General features: G+C 53.4%; 1 protein-coding gene across 1 annotated transcript in view; it reads left to right on the top strand.

Annotated features, from left to right (window-relative positions):
- Positions 1–20,844, top strand: part of LOC114070036 (ephrin type-B receptor 2-like) — a 39,016-nt gene extending 18,172 nt beyond the window's left edge. The window contains exons 3-5 of the mRNA XM_027907217.1: positions 16,929–17,084; positions 17,562–17,897; positions 20,822–20,844. Coding sequence (XP_027763018.1) covers positions 16,929–17,084; positions 17,562–17,897; positions 20,822–20,844 — 515 coding nt within the window. The remainder of the gene's footprint in view (positions 1–16,928; positions 17,085–17,561; positions 17,898–20,821) is intronic.
- The last annotated feature ends 404 nt before the right edge of the window (positions 20,845–21,248 follow it).

Raw genomic sequence — 21,248 nt, 5'->3', positions numbered from 1 at the left:
GCCAACAGGGAATGTGCTGAGTTACTGGGATTTTCAGGCTGGATGGAATTTTATGGAGAAGGGATCTCAGCACAGCTCTGTGTGGGGCAGTAAAGGATGGAGCCAAGCCCCCATCAGTAGTGCCAGATCCTGTAGGAGGGAACAGCAGCCACAAGGTGCAGCTTGAGAGGCTCAGAACAGGCTTTGGAAAAGCAGAGACAGTTCCCCAGAGAGGCTGAGGATCCCCATCCCAGGGATTTCCAAGGCTTGGCTGCCCTGATTTAGGGCATTAGCCCTTCTGCGAGCTGGAGAGTGGCCTGGAGACCTCAGAGGCCCCTTCCCACCATCCCTGCTGGGATGCCATGGATGGTCATGTATGTGCCAGGACCATGGATCCAGCTTGACCTGAGCAGCACCTCTGCTCTGGAGATGGAAGGACAGACCCCAGGACAGTTCTGAAGCCAGGGTGAGGTCTTGGGATTGCTCCTCAAATGATGAACGAGAGGGAAAGGCCTCGAGTTGTGCCAGGGGAGGTTTAGATTGGATATTAGGAGAAATTTCATCCCTGCAAGGGTTGTCAAACACAGAACAGTCTTCCCAGGGAATTGGTGGAGTCTCCAACCCTGGAGGGATTTAGAAGACGTGTGGATGTGGCACTTGCAGACGTGGTTTAGTGGTGGACATGGCAGTGCTGGGTTACTGGTTGGACTCCATGATCTTAGAGGACTTTTCCAACCTGAGCAACTCTGATTCTATTCTGTGATTCTAAGTATGTTCCTCAGGTGCATGAGGGGACAGGAGCACCCAGAGCCAGCCCTCCACCTGGCAGGGAGTGGAAAATCTCTGCTGATAAAACCATAAGCAGCAAGTGAGGAGGTCTGGGAGGTCGTGCAAGGCTTCATAGGAAAAAGTTAAATGCAAAATTTGCCTGTCTTGTAGCCCGAGGTCAGAAAAATGCCACCAGGTGAGCAGCCCTCCCTGCTCTGCAAGTGGGATATGAAAAACAAACCTGGAGGATGCTGCAGGGAAGGACAAGTGTGGTCCCAAGAGCTGTGGAAAATGTCCTTCCACGAGGGACTGAAAAGAGCTCAGTGGCTTCTCACAGAGAAGATTAGGAGGTGAGATGATTACCAAAGGAAATCCCAGCCTCCAAAGGGCTCTTTGATCTGCCAAAGGGAGGGATAACAAGAACTGGTAGGGTTAAACTGAAGCTAAACAAATTAAAAAAAATTAGGCACGTGTTTCTTAGTGACTAACCACTAGAGCAAGCTACCTTGTTCTACCCCCCTGCCACGGTCAGGGGCACCTTCCCCCAGCCTGGGACGTGTCTGTAATGTATTGACCCCAGACAACCCCACAGCACCCACTGCACCCCTGCCCTCCCCTTCCTAAGCAGCTTTGCTCCAGCCACCCCCAGACCAATTTTCCATGTCCCTCAGGTTCATCATCCTGCACCCGGAGCCAGCAGGATGATCCTGATCCTGATTGCCTCCTGGATGGGAGGGGGCAGAGGCCCGAAGGCTCCTGTTGGTCCCAGGGCATCCTCACACACCCACCGGGGCAGGGACAGCCCAGCCTGGCACACTGGGATGCTGCATCCTCCCCAGGAGCTGCAGGCAGGGATGAAGAGCTCTGCTCCACTGACCCTGCTGCAGGGAAGAGCAGCACCACTGGACTGATTTGCCTTCATTAACTAGATTAGCTGCTTTAATCTGCTGAAAGTGAGAGGCAGTTGGTCCCGCCTGGGAACCCGCAGAGGGGATGGATGTCACTGGGAGCGGGGGTGGAGGCAGCAGGGAGGCTCTGCCTGCTGCTCCTGCTGCTTCCTCCTTGCTTGGACAGATTTTACCCCTTCTCCTCCCACCCCCTCTGCACCCCTTTTCTTTGTACAGATGGAAAAGCGTGGGGGGGATTACACTGTTCCTGTTCTGTCCCCCCGTGGATCACCCCCAGGGATGTACCCTGAGCCTTTATGTTTGGGCACCCTCAGCTTTTCTGCATCACACAAAGAGATGGGGGGTAATTTTCACACAAAGAGATGGGGGGGGGTAATTGGTCGGATCCCTCCACTGTTGGGTCAATTATTTCAATTTTCCCACCAAAATAAAAATGCTCTTTTTTGCCCAACCATGTGTGTCCAGCCCCAGCAAAGGGGACTGCGGTCAGCAGGGTGATGCCCTCAAGGCAGGAGGTCATGCAGGGCGTGGTCTGTGCCTGCACATGCAGGAGATGTCCCCTGTGCCAGGACTGGGGGTTCTGTGCTTTAACCCTGTCCCCAGGTGGGGACAGATGTGATTGTCACCATGTCACAAACCACTGATGGACCAAGTGTGCTCCATTCTGGAGGATGAACACTCCTCCCTACATCTGTCTCCAGCTGCAGATTAAAAATCACCTTTCCTATGTATTTCCTATATATTTCTTTGCTGTTTGTGTTCCCCTCTTTCCCTCGTGCACAGGGGGACTGGGATTCCCCAAGGTTTGCCCAGGGTTTGCCCAGGACCGACCCAGTTCCAGTTTGGGGTCACAGAACACCTTGAAGGGTACGAATTCCTGCCCAGCAAAAGTGAAGGTCACGGTTTCCTAAACGGGAACGTGGTTAAAAAGAAAAGCTTTGGAACGATGTGAATGTGTCTCAGGTTTGAGATTTTTTTGTTTCCCTTGGGCCAGATGCCGTCTGGGATTTTTCTGGAGGAAGTCAGGGCTGAGTGGAAGGTGTAGGGGGGCTGGCAGAGGGAATTGGAACTAGGTGATCTTTAAGGACTCTTCCAACCCAACCCATCCTGTGGCTCCTGTGGTTTTGAGAGACACAAGGAGTCAGGGGCAGAGCTGGGATGCAAAAGCCAAATCCGAGCCCTGAGCTCCAACCTTCCACCCTCTGCCCCTGCTCTGCATCGCTGCTTTTCACGTCTTGGTGCACTCCAGCTCTTTTTTTTTTTTTTTTTTTTTTTTTTTTTTTTTTTTGCCCAAGGAGAAAAGGATCATGCAAATGATTTGCCCCCAGGGATTCCTGGAAGCTGTTTAAGCCAGAAAATGCCGCCTTCTCCCCAGCTGTGCCAGGCAACTCCATGTGCTCATGAATTTCCCCTCCCCTAAGTGCAGGAAGGGGCTGACAGATGTTAACACACGATCAGTGTCTCAGGAGAGAGGAATTAAAGCCACACTGGACCCTTGGAAGACACACATTAGTGTCAGAAATTTCTAATCAATCAGCTGGGAGCCTCCTGGGGTCAGGAGCCTCTTTGAAATTCAAATGGAGAATGGCTCCTAATGGGTTTTATTTTGATTGCTATAAATTGATTAGCGTTAAGATAAACAAGTTTTGTTTCTTTCTGAAAGCTCTAAAACACGCTCTGGGGGAGGAGGAGCACTGGAGTCTGATTGCTTCCCATTAGGAAGTCCCCACTTAGCTCCCACCCCACCACCAGTTTGCACCAACCACAGGAGAGACCTAAATCCCAGAATGGTTTGGGTGGGAAGGGACCTGAAATCTCATCTCATTTCACCCCCTGCCGTGGACAGGAACCTGTGTCCCTGGGACCCTTGTGGGGGCTGTGAGGGGCAGGCAGGTCCTGTGGGGGTGACCCCAGGCAGTTGGGGGACTGTGTGTGGGCTGGGGTCAGCAGGATGAGGGTGGAATGGGGTGCACAGTACCAATGGCCTGTGCTTGTGCTACTGGGTGGGACCAGCCTGAGAGCCACTGTGGGGTTCCTACAACCAGCTGTGGGGTTCCTACAACCAGCTGTGGGGTTCCTACAACTAGGTGTGATGTTCCTATAACCTGGTGTGGGGTTCCTGCAACCGTGTGTGGGGTTCCTACAACCATGTCTGGAGTTCCTACAACCATGCCTGTGGTTCCTACAACCAGGTGTGGGGTTCCTACAACTCTATCTCAGGTTCCTACAACTGTGTCTGGGGCTGCTACAGGCAGTGTGTGCTCCCTACAACCTTTGTGCTCCCCGTAGCTCCACCTGTGCCACGTGTAACCCTCTGCCTGCCCCCGCCAGGTCTCACTGGTGGTGCCAGTAAGGGTCTCTGTTGGTGGTGGTGAAGAGTGTCAGTGTTGTTGGTGATGACAGTGAGGGTTTCACTGGTGGTGGTGGCAGTGAGGGTCTCTGTTGGTGACAGTGAGGGTCTCACAGGTCACGGTGGCAGTATCTCTCAGGGTGGTGACAGAGGCTGGACATGCCCTCAGAGGAGGTGACCAGGTAATCCCGTGGGTTCTGCTGTGTGTGATGCCCAGGAGATCAGCAGGTTCATATTTCTGTACTGAACAGGGAGCTGACATTAATGAACAGCTAATTAACATCGCAGAGCTCGGTGGTTGCAGTGTCAGCGTCCCTAATTAGTCTCGCACTAATCTGCTTTAATTAACTGTCCCTGTCGCCGTTTTAATTTAATTTTCAGCTCTAGACCAGCGAGGGCAGTCCTGGGAGCATCTGGGTTCCAGTACCACGGCACTGCCTGTACTGGGATGGACTGGAGGGCAGTGGTGGCCAGCACAGGGGGGCAGTGGGGCTGCCCTGCTCCATGTGCTTGTGCTTTCCCAGGGATAGGGAACCTGCTGGGCCCCATTGTTGTGTTGGCAGGACAGGGGGTCACAGAGCTGAGGGACATGGTGAGCTGCCCCTCAGCCCTCTCATGGTGCTGGTTTGGGGTCGTTCTGTGGTGTGAGGAGCTGGTGTTGCCTGGAGTTTCTGTGCCTGCCCAGGTTTGCTGCTCATTGCCTGGAGGAATCAATCACAGGATTCCCAGAATGGTTTGGGTTGGAGGAAACTTAAAGCTCATCTCATTCCCACGCCCTGCTGTGGAACACCTTCCACCAGCCCAGGTTGCTCCAAGCCCCGTCCAACCTGGCCTTGGACACTTCCAGGGATTCAGGGGCAGCCACAGCTTCTCTGGGCAACCTGTGCCAGGGCCCTCACATCTGCCCTCTGGCAGTGGGAAGCCATTCCTCCTTGTCCTGTCACCAGATAGGAAGAGCAGAGCATCCTAAAGATGCTGGAAGAGTTTGTGTTTATTCCTGGCAGAGCTGCTGATTGCAAAACAGGGTCCTGTCCTGCCAAGCAGGGCTCTCTGCCTTGCAAGCTGACTGCAGTCAGTCCACGTGTCCTTGCCCATGACATTGCCTTTGTGTGGGAAAGCAGGCTCTGTGGCATTGCAGATGGAGCCAAAAGGAGCAGGGGCAGGTTGGAAAAGCCCTCTAAGATCACCAAGTCCATCTGTCAACCCATCACTGACAGGGCCACCACTAAACCATGTCCCCAAGTGCCACATCTCGACCTTTTCTGAATATTTCCATCAATGGTGACTCCACCACTGCCCTGGGCAGCCTGTGCCAATACCCTTTCCATGAAGAAATTTCCCCTAATATGCAGTCTAAACTTTGCCTGGCACAACTTGAGGCTGTTTCCCTTTGTCCCATCACTTGTTCCCTGGGAGAAGAGCCCAACCCCACCTTATAACCACCCCCTTACAAGCAGTTGTAGAGAACAATGAGGTTCTCCCCTACCAATAAGGCAATTCCTTGTTAACATCCCTGCTCTGCAGCGTGTGCCCTGCTGGGATGAATGATGAGGATGTGTCAGGTTGGGGAATTTCAGCGTTTTGCACTCCGCTGGTGAGGATTACACCAGGAGAGGGCTGGGACGTGCACCCCCTGCTCCAGCCTGGCTCCAGTCTCCCTCCCCTGCTCCAATCCCACATCCTTCATCAGTCAGGCCTCAAATCTTCCCAAACAGGAGTGTCTCCCCACGGGACCTTCTCAGGGGCTGGGTTAATCTGTATGAGCCAGTGGAGCTCAGGCCTGGCAGCGTCCCAGGGAGCTGCACAGTCCTGGGCTTGGCTTGCCCGTCTGGATTAGCGGGGCCTCTGCCATCTGTCCTGCTCCCAGCCCTGCCTGGAGCTGCTCCAGGAGCCTCCTGCTTTGAAGAAAACCCTTCTCCAACCACAACCCCTTTTCCAAATAACCCAGCTGCTTCCCCCCCCCTCTCCTCTGCAGACAGAGGAAATCCTGGTGTCAGCACCACAGCCGTGCCCTGGGCTTTGGGAGCCGAGTGTTTCCTTGGGGGAACGCAGTGAAGTCCCCTGGAGAACGATTCCCAGGACCCCTCTGGGCCCTACTCTGTTCCAAGTCCCTCTCCAGCTCTCCTGAAGCCCCTTTAGACACTGGAAGGGGCTCTCAGGTCTCCCTGGAGCCTTCTCTTCTCCAGGTGAATCCCCCCAGCTCTCCCAGCCTGATCCAGAGCAGAGGGGCCCCAGCACTCCCAGTGCCTGATCCCTCCCTTCAGAGTGAAACAGCACCCAGGAAATATCTCAGGGGACTTTATTTCATGTCACTTGTTCCTCTCTTCACTCATAGCAGTGGTGCCATCACCTTGGCCAGGAGAGCTGAGTGCCTCCCACCCCTGGACATCCTTGGTGGGATCAGTGTGCCTGGAATGGCCTCCCAGTGCCTGATTTCAGAAACACCAGCAGTTGCATCACAGCTCTGGGGGTACAAGTTGTCTAATCCTGCCCAATGCTGGGAACCCAGAGATGATATTCCTCCCGTTTCCAGGAGCAGTGGAAAAGTTTGGGGAAGTGCTGGTTATGAAACAATCCCTCTCTGTGCACGCACTGTGTGACTACATATTCCTTTTTTTCTGTGTCACAATGGATGATTTTGCCATATACTGGGGGCAGGCCCATCTCTTTTCTGTGGCTTCATTTTCCTTGTGTTCTTGATTTCCATCCTGTTAATGTTAATTTTACAGGCCCTGGTTTTTTCCACTGCTTTTACTGTATTTCATGCTAATTTAAAGCCACTGCTGCCAGTTCATGACTTTTTAAGATGCATTTTTAATCCTTCACTGTCATGTCTTGTCCAAAATTAATTTTCACTGGAAAAAAAAAAAAAAAAAGAATTACCTTTTCCTGGGGGCAGCAGCAACTTTATTTGAGGCTATTTTGGTTATTATTCACGGTGGTTTATTTGTACTCTCTGTCCTTGGTGGCTTTTCTGGCATCTCTGGGAACCTGTTCCATGCTCATGCCCAGGGCTGGCAGCCAGCCCTCGAGCACGGTGGGAGAGTCCTGGAAATCCAGGAAGCTGGAGAGACCCCGATTTACTGAGAGCTACTTTTAAATGCACAGAGGCAGGAGCTGAGTTGAACCTTCGCAGAGCTGACACCAGCCAGCATCTCCCAACCTTCTGTCAGAACGTCTTTTCCACCTCAAGTTGCTTGTGGTGCCTTCCGGTGGGAGTACGAAAAGCTGGGAGTTTTAGAAGTAGGAAATCTGGTTGGAGGGAAGCGTTCAAATGTGGAAGGTGCATTTTGATGGATGGAGGGGCAAAACCCACCCGAATTACGGGAATTATGAGCTGTTGAAAATTGCCTCTTCCCATCTGTTTTCCGGCACGCTTGGCTCTCAGATCCCGCCGCTCCTGATGGATTCAGACAGATAATTATTTGCTGCTGGTTTTCCCTCATCAGAGCATCCTTTTGGAGAAAGTTATCAGTGGAATGGGAGCCAGGGGACCGAGGGCTCAGCCTTTTGCCTCTGATGTTGATCCCTCCCAACCCCCAGTGCTGCATTTGAGGCATTGAGTGCAGAGGGAATGTGGATGGTAGGAATTCCTTCTGGGCATGTGCTCAGCCATGTATTGGGGAGGTCCTTACAGTTGTGCTTTATAAAATGTTTCCTAGAAAATGATATATTAAATCCCTGCTTTAACTTTCCTTACATGCATGTCCCTGGCACAGGGTGATCTTGGCATGGCCATGCTGCTGGTTCTCATCCCCAGGACCTGCTGTTTGGGAAGAGCTGGAGGTTACAGCAGTTTTCTCATGTTTTGGTCCATGGCCCCACATCCTATTCCCTGTTTGCTGTCAAAAATCCATGTGTTGATTACAGAGATGTGTCTTCCTTCTTGGACCTCCTTGGAGCACCAAGGGTGGCTAAAGGAGCTGGAGATGCTCAGCCTGGAGAAAAGGAGGCTCAGGGGGGACCTTCTCACTCTCTCCAACTCCCTGATAGGATGGGGGAGCCAGGTGGGGGTCGGGCTCTGCTCCCAGGGAACAAGCGACAGGACGAGAGGAAACGGCCTCAAGTGGTGCCAGGGAAGTTTAGGTGGAATACTGTGGAAAATTTTTCCCAGAAAGGATGGTCAGGCATTGGAACAGGCTGCCCAGGGCAATGGTGGGGTCCCCATCCCTGGAAGTGTTCCAAAAACACGTGGATTTGGCACTTGGAGACGTGGGTTAGTGGTGGCCCCGGCAGTGCTGGGTTAACAGTTGCACTCGATGATCTCGTAGGGGCTTTTGCAGCCTTAATGATTCCACTCACGAGGGGCCTGTTTCGATGGAGCCCCAGCTTTTTGGCAGATCAGGTGCCTGCCTGCAGACAGGGCGATTTTGGTTTATTCCTGTTGTTTTTTTTTTTTTTTCCCCTGCAAGAACAAAGCCTGCATTTCAAACCCACCGCAGCTCACGGCCGGATGGAGCCGCCTCGGCTCAGGTTGTTGCTTGGGGAAGCCTTGAAAACGTCCGAGCACCAGAAGTGTGGCTGCTGGGACGTGAGGGAATCCGAGGTGGCAGGGCCAGATGGAGTTCTGAGGCAGAGCTGGAGTCACAGGCTGGCACTGCCACCCGTGAGCCGAGCGTGGGGACAGCGCTGAGGGGGCTCTGCTCCGGGGAAGGGCCACTCGCTTCAACTGGCACCCATTTAGCAAAGGGAAGAGTGGATTTTTTTTTTTTTTTTCCCCCCCAGACTGCTCCTATAAGCACCTTGAAAAGTGGAAGCTTTGTTGGGTGTAGGCAGCTGGAGGGACGGGAGAGAATCTCAGTTCCCAGGGAGAGGCTTTGACTGTCCCCGAGGACGTAGATCCTTGTACTTCTGATCCCTCCTTCCCATCCGTACTTGACCTCCCACGTGGGGAAAATGTTCTTGTTGTGTCAAGCTGGAATTTCCCATGTGCCAGCTTGAGTCTTGTCCTGCTTTTGAGGTCTGGCTCCATCTTCCCTACACCCTGAGGGCAGCAGCAAGGTCTCTCTTTTGCCTTCTCCAGGCTCACCTCTAACCCTCTCCTCTCCCACCATGTGCTCCAGTCCTGGTGGCCTTCCCTGAGTCTCTCCAGTGCCTTTCTTGCACTGAGGAGCCCCAAACTGGAACAGTTTGGGACTTGGGGGGATTTTTTTTGGAGGAAGGCTGGTTTTGCCCGTGTTTTGCCTTTCATCATCCTTCAGGGCGTTTTGGGGAGCAGAGTGGGACAGTGTGTGACCGCCGTGCTGCCTCCCCACAGCATCTCTGCTCATTTCAGGTCAGGAAAGGAAGTTACTGTGCAGCTCCCCTCCCTCCCCCCTCCCAGTGACTTAAACCACCGTAAAAACCCATTTCTAATCACCCTCTGCCAGCCCTGCTCAGCACCCAGGGCTGACACAGAGCAATGTTGTCATCTGGAAAGCGGCTGCTGGCGCCAAACCAACTGGCGTGGTTTTAAACTTGTCCAAACTGGGTGCTGAGTTAAAGTGTCATGATTAAACATGCCCACCCCACTCACTCCCCCCCCTCTTGCCTGCTCTGATACCCCAGGTCTGTGTCTGGTTCTGGGAGGGTCTGTGCCCGTCCCCAGCAGACCCATTGGTGCCAGGGGTGCGACTCTGGATTTGCACCACGACCAGGAGGGCTGGGACACCCTCCACTTGAAGGGCTCTTGTCCAGGGGAAGCTCCCTTTTTACTCCCCTGTTTCCTTTAGGATTAAAGCCGCTCTCCTCGGGCTGCAAACAGGGAATGTTTGTCAAGTTTACGAGGGCTTTTAGAGAGGCTTTTAGAGAGAACCTCCTATCCCTTCTTTTATAGGGCTGAGATAAGATTATCTTTGTTTTAACACCAATTAAAGCAGGAAGGGTTTATAGGATTAGGGGTTTTCCATCGGTGCAACTTTGATGTCACCACTTGCTCGCTTGGTTTGCTGCTTCCCCTGCGTTGAAACCTTGGGAGCTGCTCCTGTAATGGTTAAAATACCTCCCTCCCCAGGCAGAGCTCTCCCAGGCAGGAGCTTTGGGAAACATTTAAACAAGACCAAACAAAGTAACAGACTGTGCAAGTCCTAAATTCTTCTGGAGACCACTCCAGAGAAAGCTGGCTCAGGGTTTGAGCAGACGCTCTGTGAGTCCACAGTGTTTACACTGAGGGGAAAAGGGATGTGCTGGTGGCCTGAAAAGCATCTCTAAAATATCAAAATAAAATCACAGGATCCCAGAAGGGTTTGAGTTGGAAAGGACCTTAAAGCTCAGCTCATCCCACCCCCTCTCATAGGCAGGGACCCTTTCCACTGTCCCAGGTTGCTCCAAGCCACGTCCAGCCTGGCCTTGGACACTTCCAGGGATGAGGCAGCGGAGCTTTTGGGCTGCAGCTACCTGTGGTCTGCAGCAGCATGGTGAGCATCCAGATCTATGTCTCCTCTGCATAGAATCGTGGCATCATTAGGTTGGAAAAGCCCTCTAAGATCACCCAGTGCAACCATCCCTCCAGCACTGCTGACCCACGTCCCCAAGTGCCACATCCACACGTTTTTGGAACACTTCAAGGGATGGGGACTCCACCACTGCCTGTTCCAGTGCCTGACCACCCTTTCCGTGAAGAAAAGTTCCCTAACACCCCACCTAAACCTTCTCTGGCACAACTTGAGGCCGTTTCCTCTTGTCCAGCTGCTTGTTCCGTGGGAGCAGAGCCTGACCCCACCCAGGAATAGGGAAGTCCTCTCCCCTTGCATGTCCACTACACCACCTTGGCAGGACAAATGCTGGATTATTTCCCTTCAAGAGAATTCCATTTCTCTTTAAGAGGGGCTGGGGAGGCCGAACCAGGCCGATGATGTAAGAGCTGACCGGGCAGGTAAGAAATTCCTGGCATTTCTCCCTGACAGCTGAATCTCGTCAGTGCTGATGGATGTGCCCCCCAGAGCAGGGGGGGGGGATCCCAGGTGTGTTTGTGTGTGTGTTTGTGCCCACAGGTGTGCTGGGCTCACCAGGTGCTGCAGCCTGGGAGTGGTGCTGCTGGGGAGGTGACCTTGTGAACCCCAGAGAACCTGGGGGAGGGATTTGCTGGGAAGCCTCTCCCAGGCAAGGCTCAGCCCTGCTGCTGGTGGCACTGGGAGAGAGCTGCCAGGCTTGGGGTGAGGCTGCTCCTGCCTCAGGCTGTGCTGGGATGCTCTCAGAAAAGCAGGGGGATTGGGACTGCCTGGCTTTGGTGTGATGGGCCACTGCTGGTCGTCCTGTGGTGTCCAAAAGGCATCCAGGAGGGTGGTTTTTCAGCCTGGGTTGTCTGCTTCCATTCCTGTCCTGAGGAGAACGATGGGGTTAAAGGGGAACATTTGCACTGGGACTTCTCCCTCTATTGACAGCTCCGTAATCCACATCACAGAGGTGCCTGAGCACATTCCCCTCCAGTTAATCTCATTTAACCCTGTTTTCCCTCCTGTGTTTCTCTCCTCTGCTCTCTAAATGCTGTCAGAGCTGTTGGCAGTGACAGCACCTGGCAGTGGCATTAATTGCTTATCTGGAGGATGAGGTAACAGCACAGGGCACTGAATAAATTCATCAGGAAGGAAACTGGAGGACCTGTGTGGCCCCAGGAAGGGCAAGTGCAGAGAGCTGGCACCTGCAGGTCCCAGATCCTTGCCCTTTCCAGGCTGACAGCCAACTCCAATGTCCAGGTGTCACCACCTGCCTCCTCAAGGAGTCCTCTTCCCTCCAGCACTCTCCAGGCTGGACAGACCATGGCAGAGGTGGGAGCAGATCCAAAGGCAGTGGCAGAGTTGCTCCCAAGATTTTCCTCCCAAAAAAAGCCTTTCCAGGGTCTTATGAACTCTTAAAACTCAATGATTTCCCCATTTTTGGGTTGTCCAGAGCTCAGCCTTTCCCTAAGGGCATAAACAGCATCCTGTGTGGGACAGGGGACAGGAACAAGGAGAGAAAGGGGAGAGACAAAGTGAGACCATTTGGATGCAGAACTGAAAGCAAGGATCAAGGCACAAGGGGCAGAATGTAGGAAAAGTGACAATGTCTTTGCAACACTCACCTTTTCTTGCAAAAAAAAGGGTGTGGTTGGTGAAAGGAAAAAAGGGGGAAGTTCAGAGCTGGTTGGACGTAATAGTTCTTCACAGGGCAACATCCTAAATGGCTTTAAACTGGAAGACAGTAAATTTAGATTGGATATTTGGAAGGAGTTTTTCCCTGTGAGGGTGGGCAGGCCCTGGCCAGGTTGCCCAGAGAAGCTGTGGCTGCCCCATTCCCTGGAAGTGTTCCAGGCAAGGCTGGACAGAGCTTGGAGCAACCTGGGACAGTGAAAGGTATCCCTGCCCATGGCAGGGAGTGGAACAGGATGATCTTGAAGGTTCTTTCCAACCCGAACCATTCTGTGATTCCCTGATTCCATGAAATACCACCTACACACCACAAAGAGAAGAGACCCAGAAGGGTCAGGCAGTGCATGTGGTACCTGGGGTCACAGTCATCACAGAACAGCAGCTGGTCCTGGGGGGAAGGGGGGAATTCCCATAAGGACATGCCCAAAATCATCAGGTTTTCCCCAAAATACACCTTCTGCGTCCTACAGACTCTTAAAACCCAAAGATTTCCCCCCAAAAGTCTCTCTGGGGTCTTACTGACTCTTAAAACCCAATGATTTTCCCCTTTAAAAAGCCCCTTCAGTGCCCTACAAATTATTAAAATACAAAGATTTTCCCCCTGTAAACATTCTTCTGTGTCCTACAGATGCTGAAAACTCAAAGATATCCCCCAGAAGGATTCCTATGGACCATTAAAACCCAAAGACTGACCAAAAAAAAAAAGACTCTGGTATTCTACAGACTCTTAAACCCCCAAGATTTTCCTCCCAAAAAAGCCTTTCCAGGCTGTTATGGGCTCTTAAAACCCAATGATTTCCCCATTTTTGGGTGTCCTGTCTATGGAGAAGGGGGAGAGGCAGGATGTGCTGCTGCCCCTACCTCTGGAACAGGAGGGAGAAGGGAGGCAGAGGAGAGATAAGTCCGGGAATTTAAGGCTCCTGGCAGATCCTGACAGAGCTGGGACTGCCTGCTTTCCATCAGCCCTTTAAAATGCCTCACTGGAGTGGAGGGATCCCTGTGCCAGGATAAACAGAGCCAAGCAAAGGGGGCGAGGAGGACCCTTCCTCCCTCAGAGCTGTGGGCTGAAGGTGCCATTTTAGGAGCTTATCTTGCAGGAGGGAGCTGATGGATCAGAGCTGTTTGCAGGAGGGGGCTGGGGTGGGCTCTGGAGGCCAGGGCAGTTTGGGATGCCTGTTTGGAGCCTGCCCAGCTCAGGCTGGATTAATTAAACCATTGGTTAGAGAAGAAGCAGTGAGACTCGAGGGAACAGGGATCCCCTCTGTGGCCCCTCCTGCATGTTTGGCCAAAGGCTTTTCCTTCAGGCTGAGCCATGGGATGCCTTTTCCTGCTGAGCTGCCCCGGGGCAGGAGGGCTGGCAGCTTGGTGCCAGCTCTGCCTCCAGCAGCAGATGCTGCAGAGGTGGCCTTGCCTCCCAGATCCTAAGGATTCTTGGATAAAGTAGAATTTTCTGTGCTGTTTTCAATTCCCTCTTTCCAAGCAGGAATTTCTAGGGATGCTCTGTCCCTGCAATCCTGAAGGGAAGCAGCACGTCCCAAAGCTGCTGGCTTAGAAAACTGGGATGTTCTCATGTGTGTGTCAGGCTGGATATCAGGAAAAGGTTTCTCCCCTGGCACTGGATCAGGGCTCCCCAGGGCAGTGGCCACATCCCCAAGGCTGCCAGGGCTCAAGGAGTATTTGGATGATCCTCTTAGGCACAGGGTGGGATTGCTGGAGTGTCCTGTGCGAGGCCAGGAGTTGGACTGGGTGATCCCTGTGGGTCCCTTGCAGCTCGGGGTAGTCTGTGATTCCATGATTCCATCAGCACGTGGTGGGAATATTCACGCTGTTCAGGCGGGAGGGGGTTCAGCCACTGTGTGAAGATTTCACTCCTGATTTGCTGTTTACTCTGCAAACAAGAAATTGGGTGGATTCCAAAAGCAAAGCTGCTTTCTCAGCCAGGGGAAGACCCGGAGGGAGCAGAACAGTTTTGAACACAACGCTGGCTTATTTTACGTCTGGGGGTTGTCATTACTTGAGAAAAATAAATAAACAGGAAGAGGTCTTTGCATCAAATTTCGGTGATTTTTCTGTCTTTCCACACGATTTCAGAACATTCATCTTTTTGAGAAGTGCTGATTTTTCCAGGATCGTTTCATCCCAAGTGGGACCTCCTGGGGAGGGGGGGACTTGCCAAAACTTCTGGCTTTGTGTTGGTGGCCCCTGCAAAGAGTTTCAGTGCCCCAAATCAGTATTTTTTGGGGAACAACCCTTCAGCCTTAATTTTTACCTCTGTCCAGCCATAGACCTGTGCCAGGGCAAATGTGGGGAATGTTTTTATCCCTTAGGATCAGTCACTGTATCTCCACAGATTTTTTGGGGTGTCTCTCTATCTTGATGCAGAAGGAGCCTTACAGGAAAGTTGTTATTTTTAGAATAAGCCTCAGGAAGGTGAAAGAGGCCCCTGTCTTAAACCATCCTTGATCAAATGACCCTGTATTTCGCCCTGGATGTCAGACTGGAGCAATTTTGTGTGTTGTTCTCACGGTGTTTCAAATATTGGTATTAGTGCAGGGACCCTGTTATCATTTCAGCTACAGTCACATCTCTCCTGGCTAATGGAGAACTGCCCAACCATCACCTCTCTTCTGACAGCTCAACACCCTCTGAGGTGGGCTGATCCCAAGGGAACAGAGGCAGAAATGGAGCCAAACACGTAGGGACAGGGTGGAAAGATCCAGGAACATGAGGAGAATCCAGTTTTTCCACAGCTCTTTTGACTCTATGAGGCAGGAGGGACTGATGGAATTTTTCTGCAGAGCTTTTCTCACTTGAAACTCGGGATCATTTTGGAGGAAGGGAGATGAAAACTGAAAAAAAAAAAACAACCCTCATTTTTTTGCTTCTTTTTTTTTTTTTTCCCCTAAAAGAAAAAAGTAGCTGCTTCCCAGCAATGGCTCTTGCTTACAGCAGCCTCGAGTGTATGTTTTTCCCAGGCTGTTTTCTGATCTGCCTCATTCCTGGAAGCCTTGGCAGGCGACCGAAGGAGAAGTTGTTTAACTCATTTCAGCACAGAAAGCACCTGCCACCCCCCCAGGCTCTTCAGGCTGCACCAGAATTAACAGCAGGGGAGGGTCAGCATCAGGAGGAGGCACAGAGAAATACTCCAGGGCAAGCTTTTCCCTGGGCAGTGGTGATCCCTGGCATGGAAGGGGCTCTGTGGCGTTGAATGCCTTGCAGTGCTGTCTTTAGCCACGTGTGCTGGATCTGTCAGTGCTGTAGTAGAGGTCCAGCTTTCATCACCCATCTGCTCTGCCCCACTCTCCTATCCTGCTGGGTTTAACATAGGTTGGAGCATCTTCTTCATCTGTGGGGGGCTCAGGGGTCTGAGCCCCAGTGGGGGTAGAACCCAGCACGCTGCTGCCGTGACTCAGGGTCACAATCTGCTTGTGGTACTGAGTCATAAAACCATTAAGGTTGGAATCTAAGATCATGGAGTCCCCTCATTAGCCCAACACTGCCATGGCCACCTCTGTTCCCAAGTGCCACATCCACAGAGTTGTGAAGTCAAGGACTGGGTGTAGAGAGTTGCAGAAGGACCTCACGAGATGGTGTGACCAGGGAATGAGGAGGCAGCTGGAATTCAGCAGACTTGAGGTGAAAACAAGTTGGAGAAAACGGCCCCAGCTTGTGAAATCCTGGAATCCCAAAATGGTTTGGGGTGGGAGAGACCTTAAAGACCATCTTGTTCCACCTCCTGCCATGGGCAGGGGCACCTTCCACTAGACAAGTTCCCACACACCTGCACAGAGATAAGACTGGGAGTTGGCCTTATTTCCCTCAAGGCACATTGGTGGTTAAAAATAATTTGGGTGTTGATTATGGCAAAAGGAGAATAAAACAGTGAGTGCTGTTATGCCACTTGCATGGGGCATGACAGAAGTTTGGACCCGTGGCATCACGGAGAAGGTGGATGGTGATTGAGGGTCCCTTGCCAGTGGAAGTGGGGGGTGGCATCAGGAGTGGTGGCTTCAAAGCAGAGGGCAGCAGTTTCTTCATGCAGCATGTGGTTGCACCACGGGGCTCTGTGGTTGCAGGACATTTGCAGGGAATAAAAAAAGGACTGGACAACTGAGTGCAAGGAACACCCCACGTGGGATGCTAAGTGGGAAGAGCCTGCACCTGAGACAGCTACAAATCGCTGGAGAGTGGGGAGGTACTGATGGCAACCCGTGTGCCTGGCTGGTGTCCTGTTCCTTGGATGGTCACAGAGTCATGGAATCTCCTGAGTTGGAAGGGATCATCCACAAGGATCACCCTGTCCAACCCTCAGCCCTGCACAGACACCCCAACAATCTCACCCCGTCCCTGAGAGTGTTTTCCAAACGCTCCTTGAGCTCTGTCGGCCTTGAGGCTCTTCCCACTACCCTGGGGAAGCTGTTCAGTGCCCAACTACCCTCTGGGGGAAGGACCTTCTCCTGAGATCCAAGATAACCTCCCTTCAATCACTGTCACTGCTGGGGAGAGGATTCTGGTGACCGTGGTCTGACCTGGAACAGCCACTTGTGTCTTTTTATGTGACAGGGGCTAAAACATCCCTTTGCATTCCTGCAGTCCTTGTTCTGTGCTCGTGGTTGGGGCAGAGATGTCTGCATGGGGACCCATCTCTGCAGGTGCCTTCTAACCAGCTGCTCCTTCTCCACTGTGTTCACTTCCAATTGTCAGGATTTGGGTTTGGACTCTGCAAAACCCCAAGGGGTGTTTTTGGCAGTACCCAGCCGGGCTCTGGGTGTCCCCCTGCAGCCCCCTCCTCACTACTACTCTCTTGTTCCCTTCCAGGCTGCCCCTCAGGGACGTTCAAGGCCAGCCAAGGGGATGAAGGGTGTGTCCACTGTCCCATCAACAGCCGGACGACCTCGGAAGGGGCCACAAACTGCGTGTGCCGGAACGGATATTACCGAGCGGACGCCGACCCCGTGGACATGCCCTGCACCAGTATGTGGGTCTGGGCAACTGGGAGGGACTGGATTGGGGTGGGGGGAGAAAGGAACTGCTCATCAAGGGATGTTTGGCAAGCGCATCTGTCCCAGTGGGATTTGGGGGGTGGCTGAGGGGCTCGAAGCAGCCTGTTCTGAGGAGTTTTGCAGGTGTGGGTCTGTCATACTTTGGGCCAGAGGGGACAGAAACCTGGGTTGGTTTGTGCTGCTCTGGGCAGTGGGGTGGCTTCGCTCTGGGGCCGTAACTGGAGGAGAAATTTGGGATATCACACAATCAAATTACCTGGGATAAGAGGACAGGTTTTATTCCCACTCCTGCCGTTGGCTCTCCAGCTTTTGCTCCCCACATCCCTGACCCCAGGAGAAGCATCCGGCTCAGTGTGTGCCTGCTGGGGACTGGGAGTGGGAGGTGCATCTGCTCCTGCAGCGAGGGGGGGCAGCGCTCTGGCTCTGACGCTCTTCGTTCCCTCCGCAGCCATCCCCTCCGCCCCCCAGGCCGTCATCTCCAGCGTGAACGAGACCTCCCTGATGCTGGAGTGGAGCCCCCCCCGGGACTCGGGAGGGCGGGAGGACCTGGTGTACAACATCATCTGCAAGAGCTGCGGGTCGGGCCGGGGGGCCTGCACGCGCTGCGGGGACAACGTGCAGTTCGCCCCCCGCCAGCTGGGGCTGACCGAGCCCCGCATCTACATCAGCGACCTGCTGGCACACACCCAGTACACCTTCGAGATCCAGGCCGTCAACGGCGTCACCGACCAGAGCCCCTTCTCCCCGCAGTTTGCATCCGTCAACATCACCACCAACCAGGCTGGTGAGCACCCCTGGCTCCCCAGCGGGGTGGGGAAGGGGGTGGGTGGCGTCTCCTGGTCGCTGCTGGGGTGATTGGGGCTGGAACGGGAGAAGAGGTGGGGGGAGATGTCACATTGCTGCTGGTGACCAAGAGTGCCTGGCGATTCCTGGATAAATCCCAAGCCCTGGGTGTGAAAATCCCCCCTTATTTCGGTGAAAAGCTGGAGTGTGCCCCGAGGCAGAGCTGCCCTTCCTGTCCCCGCAGTGGAACAGCTGGGGCTGGGATTAACCAGATGAAGGTGGAAGGCTGCCAGTGAGGCACCAGCCTGAGTGGGAGCAGGAGAGACTCTTGTGGTCCCTCTGAACCTGCCCTGGACGCTACCTGACCTTCAGAACTGAATTTGGCAGCTGGCAGTGGTGGTTGTGTTTCCAGTGGATTGCCTGGAGACTGGTGTGTGCTGGCTGCAGGGGATGGGGTGTTTGGGCTGGGCTAAAGCAGCAGTGGGGCAGGTGGGCATCACTTGGGCATCATTTTCAGAGCGTGGGGATAGAGGGAACCTGCAAAAATGTCTGGGTGAACCAGCATGGTGACCTCTGACCTTCTCTGAGCTCAGGAGTGCAGGGTGAGGGCGTGTTTGAAGCCCTGAAGGCAGATCTGAGAGTGTTGAACCCTGGTTTGGGGTCTGAAGGTCTGAAGCAGGGCCAGATCTGAACACAGAGGAGAGGGGAATAGGTCTGGGACAGTGAACCAGTTCAGCTTCCTTTCCCTGATGGAGAGGGGGTGGGTATGATGCAACCTGGGGCTGGGAAGGGGCTCTGCCCCTGCCCACCCTGGTCCTGCATTATTGAGTCGTCATTTCATGCTCATACTTTCCAGTTCTGGGTGTTCCTGAACCTTCATGTATTACCCGTGGATGCTTCCACCTGAGCCCAACCAGCGAGCTGAGTTGCAGGCGAATCCTTTTCAGTCCCCTGGATCCTCCTCCTTGTGTTTTCCTAGTTTGACACTCCTTTATTATCAGGCCTCACACTTCTCAGCCTGTGTGATGTCTCTCTTAATGTATCTATTCATTAGCACTAAACACTAACTGTCTGCTTGCTAATTCCTCTGTAATTAGAGGCTCTGAATTCTTCTGCTTACACTCCACACCGCCTGGCAGCCTTGATGTAGATCATTAGCAGTTGGTAACAGAAGCTGCAGACACAAAGGCAGAGCTGGGACAGGGGAATGGAGGGTGTTGTGGGGAGAGGAGAGGGAGCAGAGGGAGGGATGAGCCTGGGGAAGCTGGGGAAGCCCTGGCTCTGGACTGAGCAGCCAGCTGGGGCTCCATCTCTGGGTATGTGATGGGGTTGTGCTCCTGGACGAGGGGCTCCCTGCAAAGTGCCCCCCACGCTGGCCTCTCTAGCCCTACACGAAGCAAGGAAAGTCACCCTGGTTCACCCAGGCTCTGCTCTGCTCTGGGTGTCCAGGGACTGCACTGAGACCAGCCTGGTCCTGGGGCAAACTTTGAGGAATTCAGCCGTGAGCAACGAAGCAAAACAGATCCTGGGAAGTGCAGAGCACCAGGAAGGAGGATTTTTTCCCTCACCTTCAGCCAAAACAATTCCTTTGCAGCCATGGCCCAGCAGCTTTGCTGCCAAACACAGCAGGGAGCACAGAGGGGCCGGGGGAGCAGACCAGGTGAAGGTATAAGCTGGGTTGGCCTAGACCTTCTCACCAGCTTTCCAAGGTTGCTGTTTGCTTGTCACATCAGTTATGCTGCTGGCTGGACAGGGAGGGGAGAGTTGTACTGCCTGGGGCACAGCAAGTCTTGCTTTTATCTTCTCACTTTCACCGTGCATCAGAAGGTCTGGCTGGCTCCCTCCTTGCCAAGGGTGCACAGCAGTGTCCTCTGGACATGAGTAGGGAATCATGGCACCTCCTGTTCCCCCTCATGCTGTTCAGCCACGCCCTGGATGGGCTGGCTACAGTCAGGAATTGTTTGTCTGGGAAACAAGGACCTGGGGAAGTGTTTGCAGAAGTTATCTCAAAGGGTTGAAATGTCTGTTTATCAGAGAACCAACAGAATGGTTTGAGTTGGAAGGGACTTAAAAGCTCATCCAGTTCCACCCCCCTGTCATGGGCAGGGGCACCTTCCACTAGCCCAGGTTGCTCCAAGCCCTGTCCAACCTGGCCTTGGACACTTCCAGGGATGGGAATTATCCCGACATTCAGTCCTGTCTCAGCTGAAACACCTTTCAGGAAAGCAACTCATCTTGACGTGAGCCATCGAGAGACAGGCCCCGCCTTGTGCTCGAGTCTGTGGAGCTTGTTCTTGCCTTTTCTTTTCCCAAGGAGATCGCTGATTTTCTAAGGAAATGCAGTAGATTCTGTCAGGACACCAGGAAAACATCTGATTTGGAAAACTACTACTAAAGCTGGGAGTGATTCTGTGAAGTCTGTCCAGGAACTGCCTGAATGGGAGACCAGGGTGACCCGAGTGGGGAAGCATCAGCCTGAACTGAGGGGACTTGCTGAGGTCCACGAGAAGCAGCCTCTCTTCTTGATGTTTCAAGGTCTGGTGGGGTATTTCTAGTGCAGAAAACTGACAAAAAAAGCTGGAAAAGCAGAAATTTTCTGAGCTTTGGAGCGATCTCACTCGGGGAGGAGCTGGGGCAGGGTTTGCCCCTGTGGCAGAGCAAGCTGGAGTGTGTCTGCTGGGATACTGTAGGTCCTGAGATACCCCCCTAGGACACTGCAGGATCCTGAGATCCTACACTCACACTGGGTGTATTTCTGTTACAATTTGACCAGTTTGCTCCCGGGCTCCAAACCTCCTGAAACCTTGACATCCCCATGGCTGCTTCTCTTCTCCCCAGTTAAGATCCAGACCTGCCCTTCCCATGGACCCACGTCACCATCTTGGCTTTTTCCTCCTTTCCCTCTTCTCTTTCCCTCATCTGCAGCTCCCACTGCCACCAAAACATGATGTGGCTTGACATTTGCTGCCCTCCTCCCCTCACTTGTCCCAACCTGTTGCCTTCACTGCATCCCCTCCCCAGCCTGCAGCAGCAGGCAGGGAGTGCCCAGGAGAGATCCTGCCATGCCCAAATCCCTTCTCCCCTGCCACTGGAGACCATCTGCAGCAGATGGCAGGAGCTTTGCCAGCTGCTGGCTCTTCAGGATCCTCTCCCTTGCTCCTGTGGTGGGCAGTTGGGGGGGAATGTTGGCAGAGCAGGGGCTGGGCTGCACTGCTGCACCATCCCTGGCAGATGCCCTTCTCCTCCCACCACCTGCTGACTCCCAGCCTTCCCTTTTCATAATTTACTCCACGAGTCTGAGGATCATTTTTTTTCCCACACCTGCCTTGGGGGCTTCAGAAACCTGTTCCAG

The sequence above is a fragment of the Empidonax traillii genome, unplaced genomic scaffold, assembly GCF_003031625.1.
Source record: "Empidonax traillii isolate 1590-97213 ecotype Southwest subspecies unplaced genomic scaffold, ASM303162v1 scaffold1420:size112507, whole genome shotgun sequence".
In the NCBI taxonomy this organism is placed as follows: Eukaryota; Metazoa; Chordata; class Aves; order Passeriformes; family Tyrannidae; genus Empidonax; species Empidonax traillii.
This window is presented reverse-complemented; position numbering and strand designations above follow the sequence as displayed.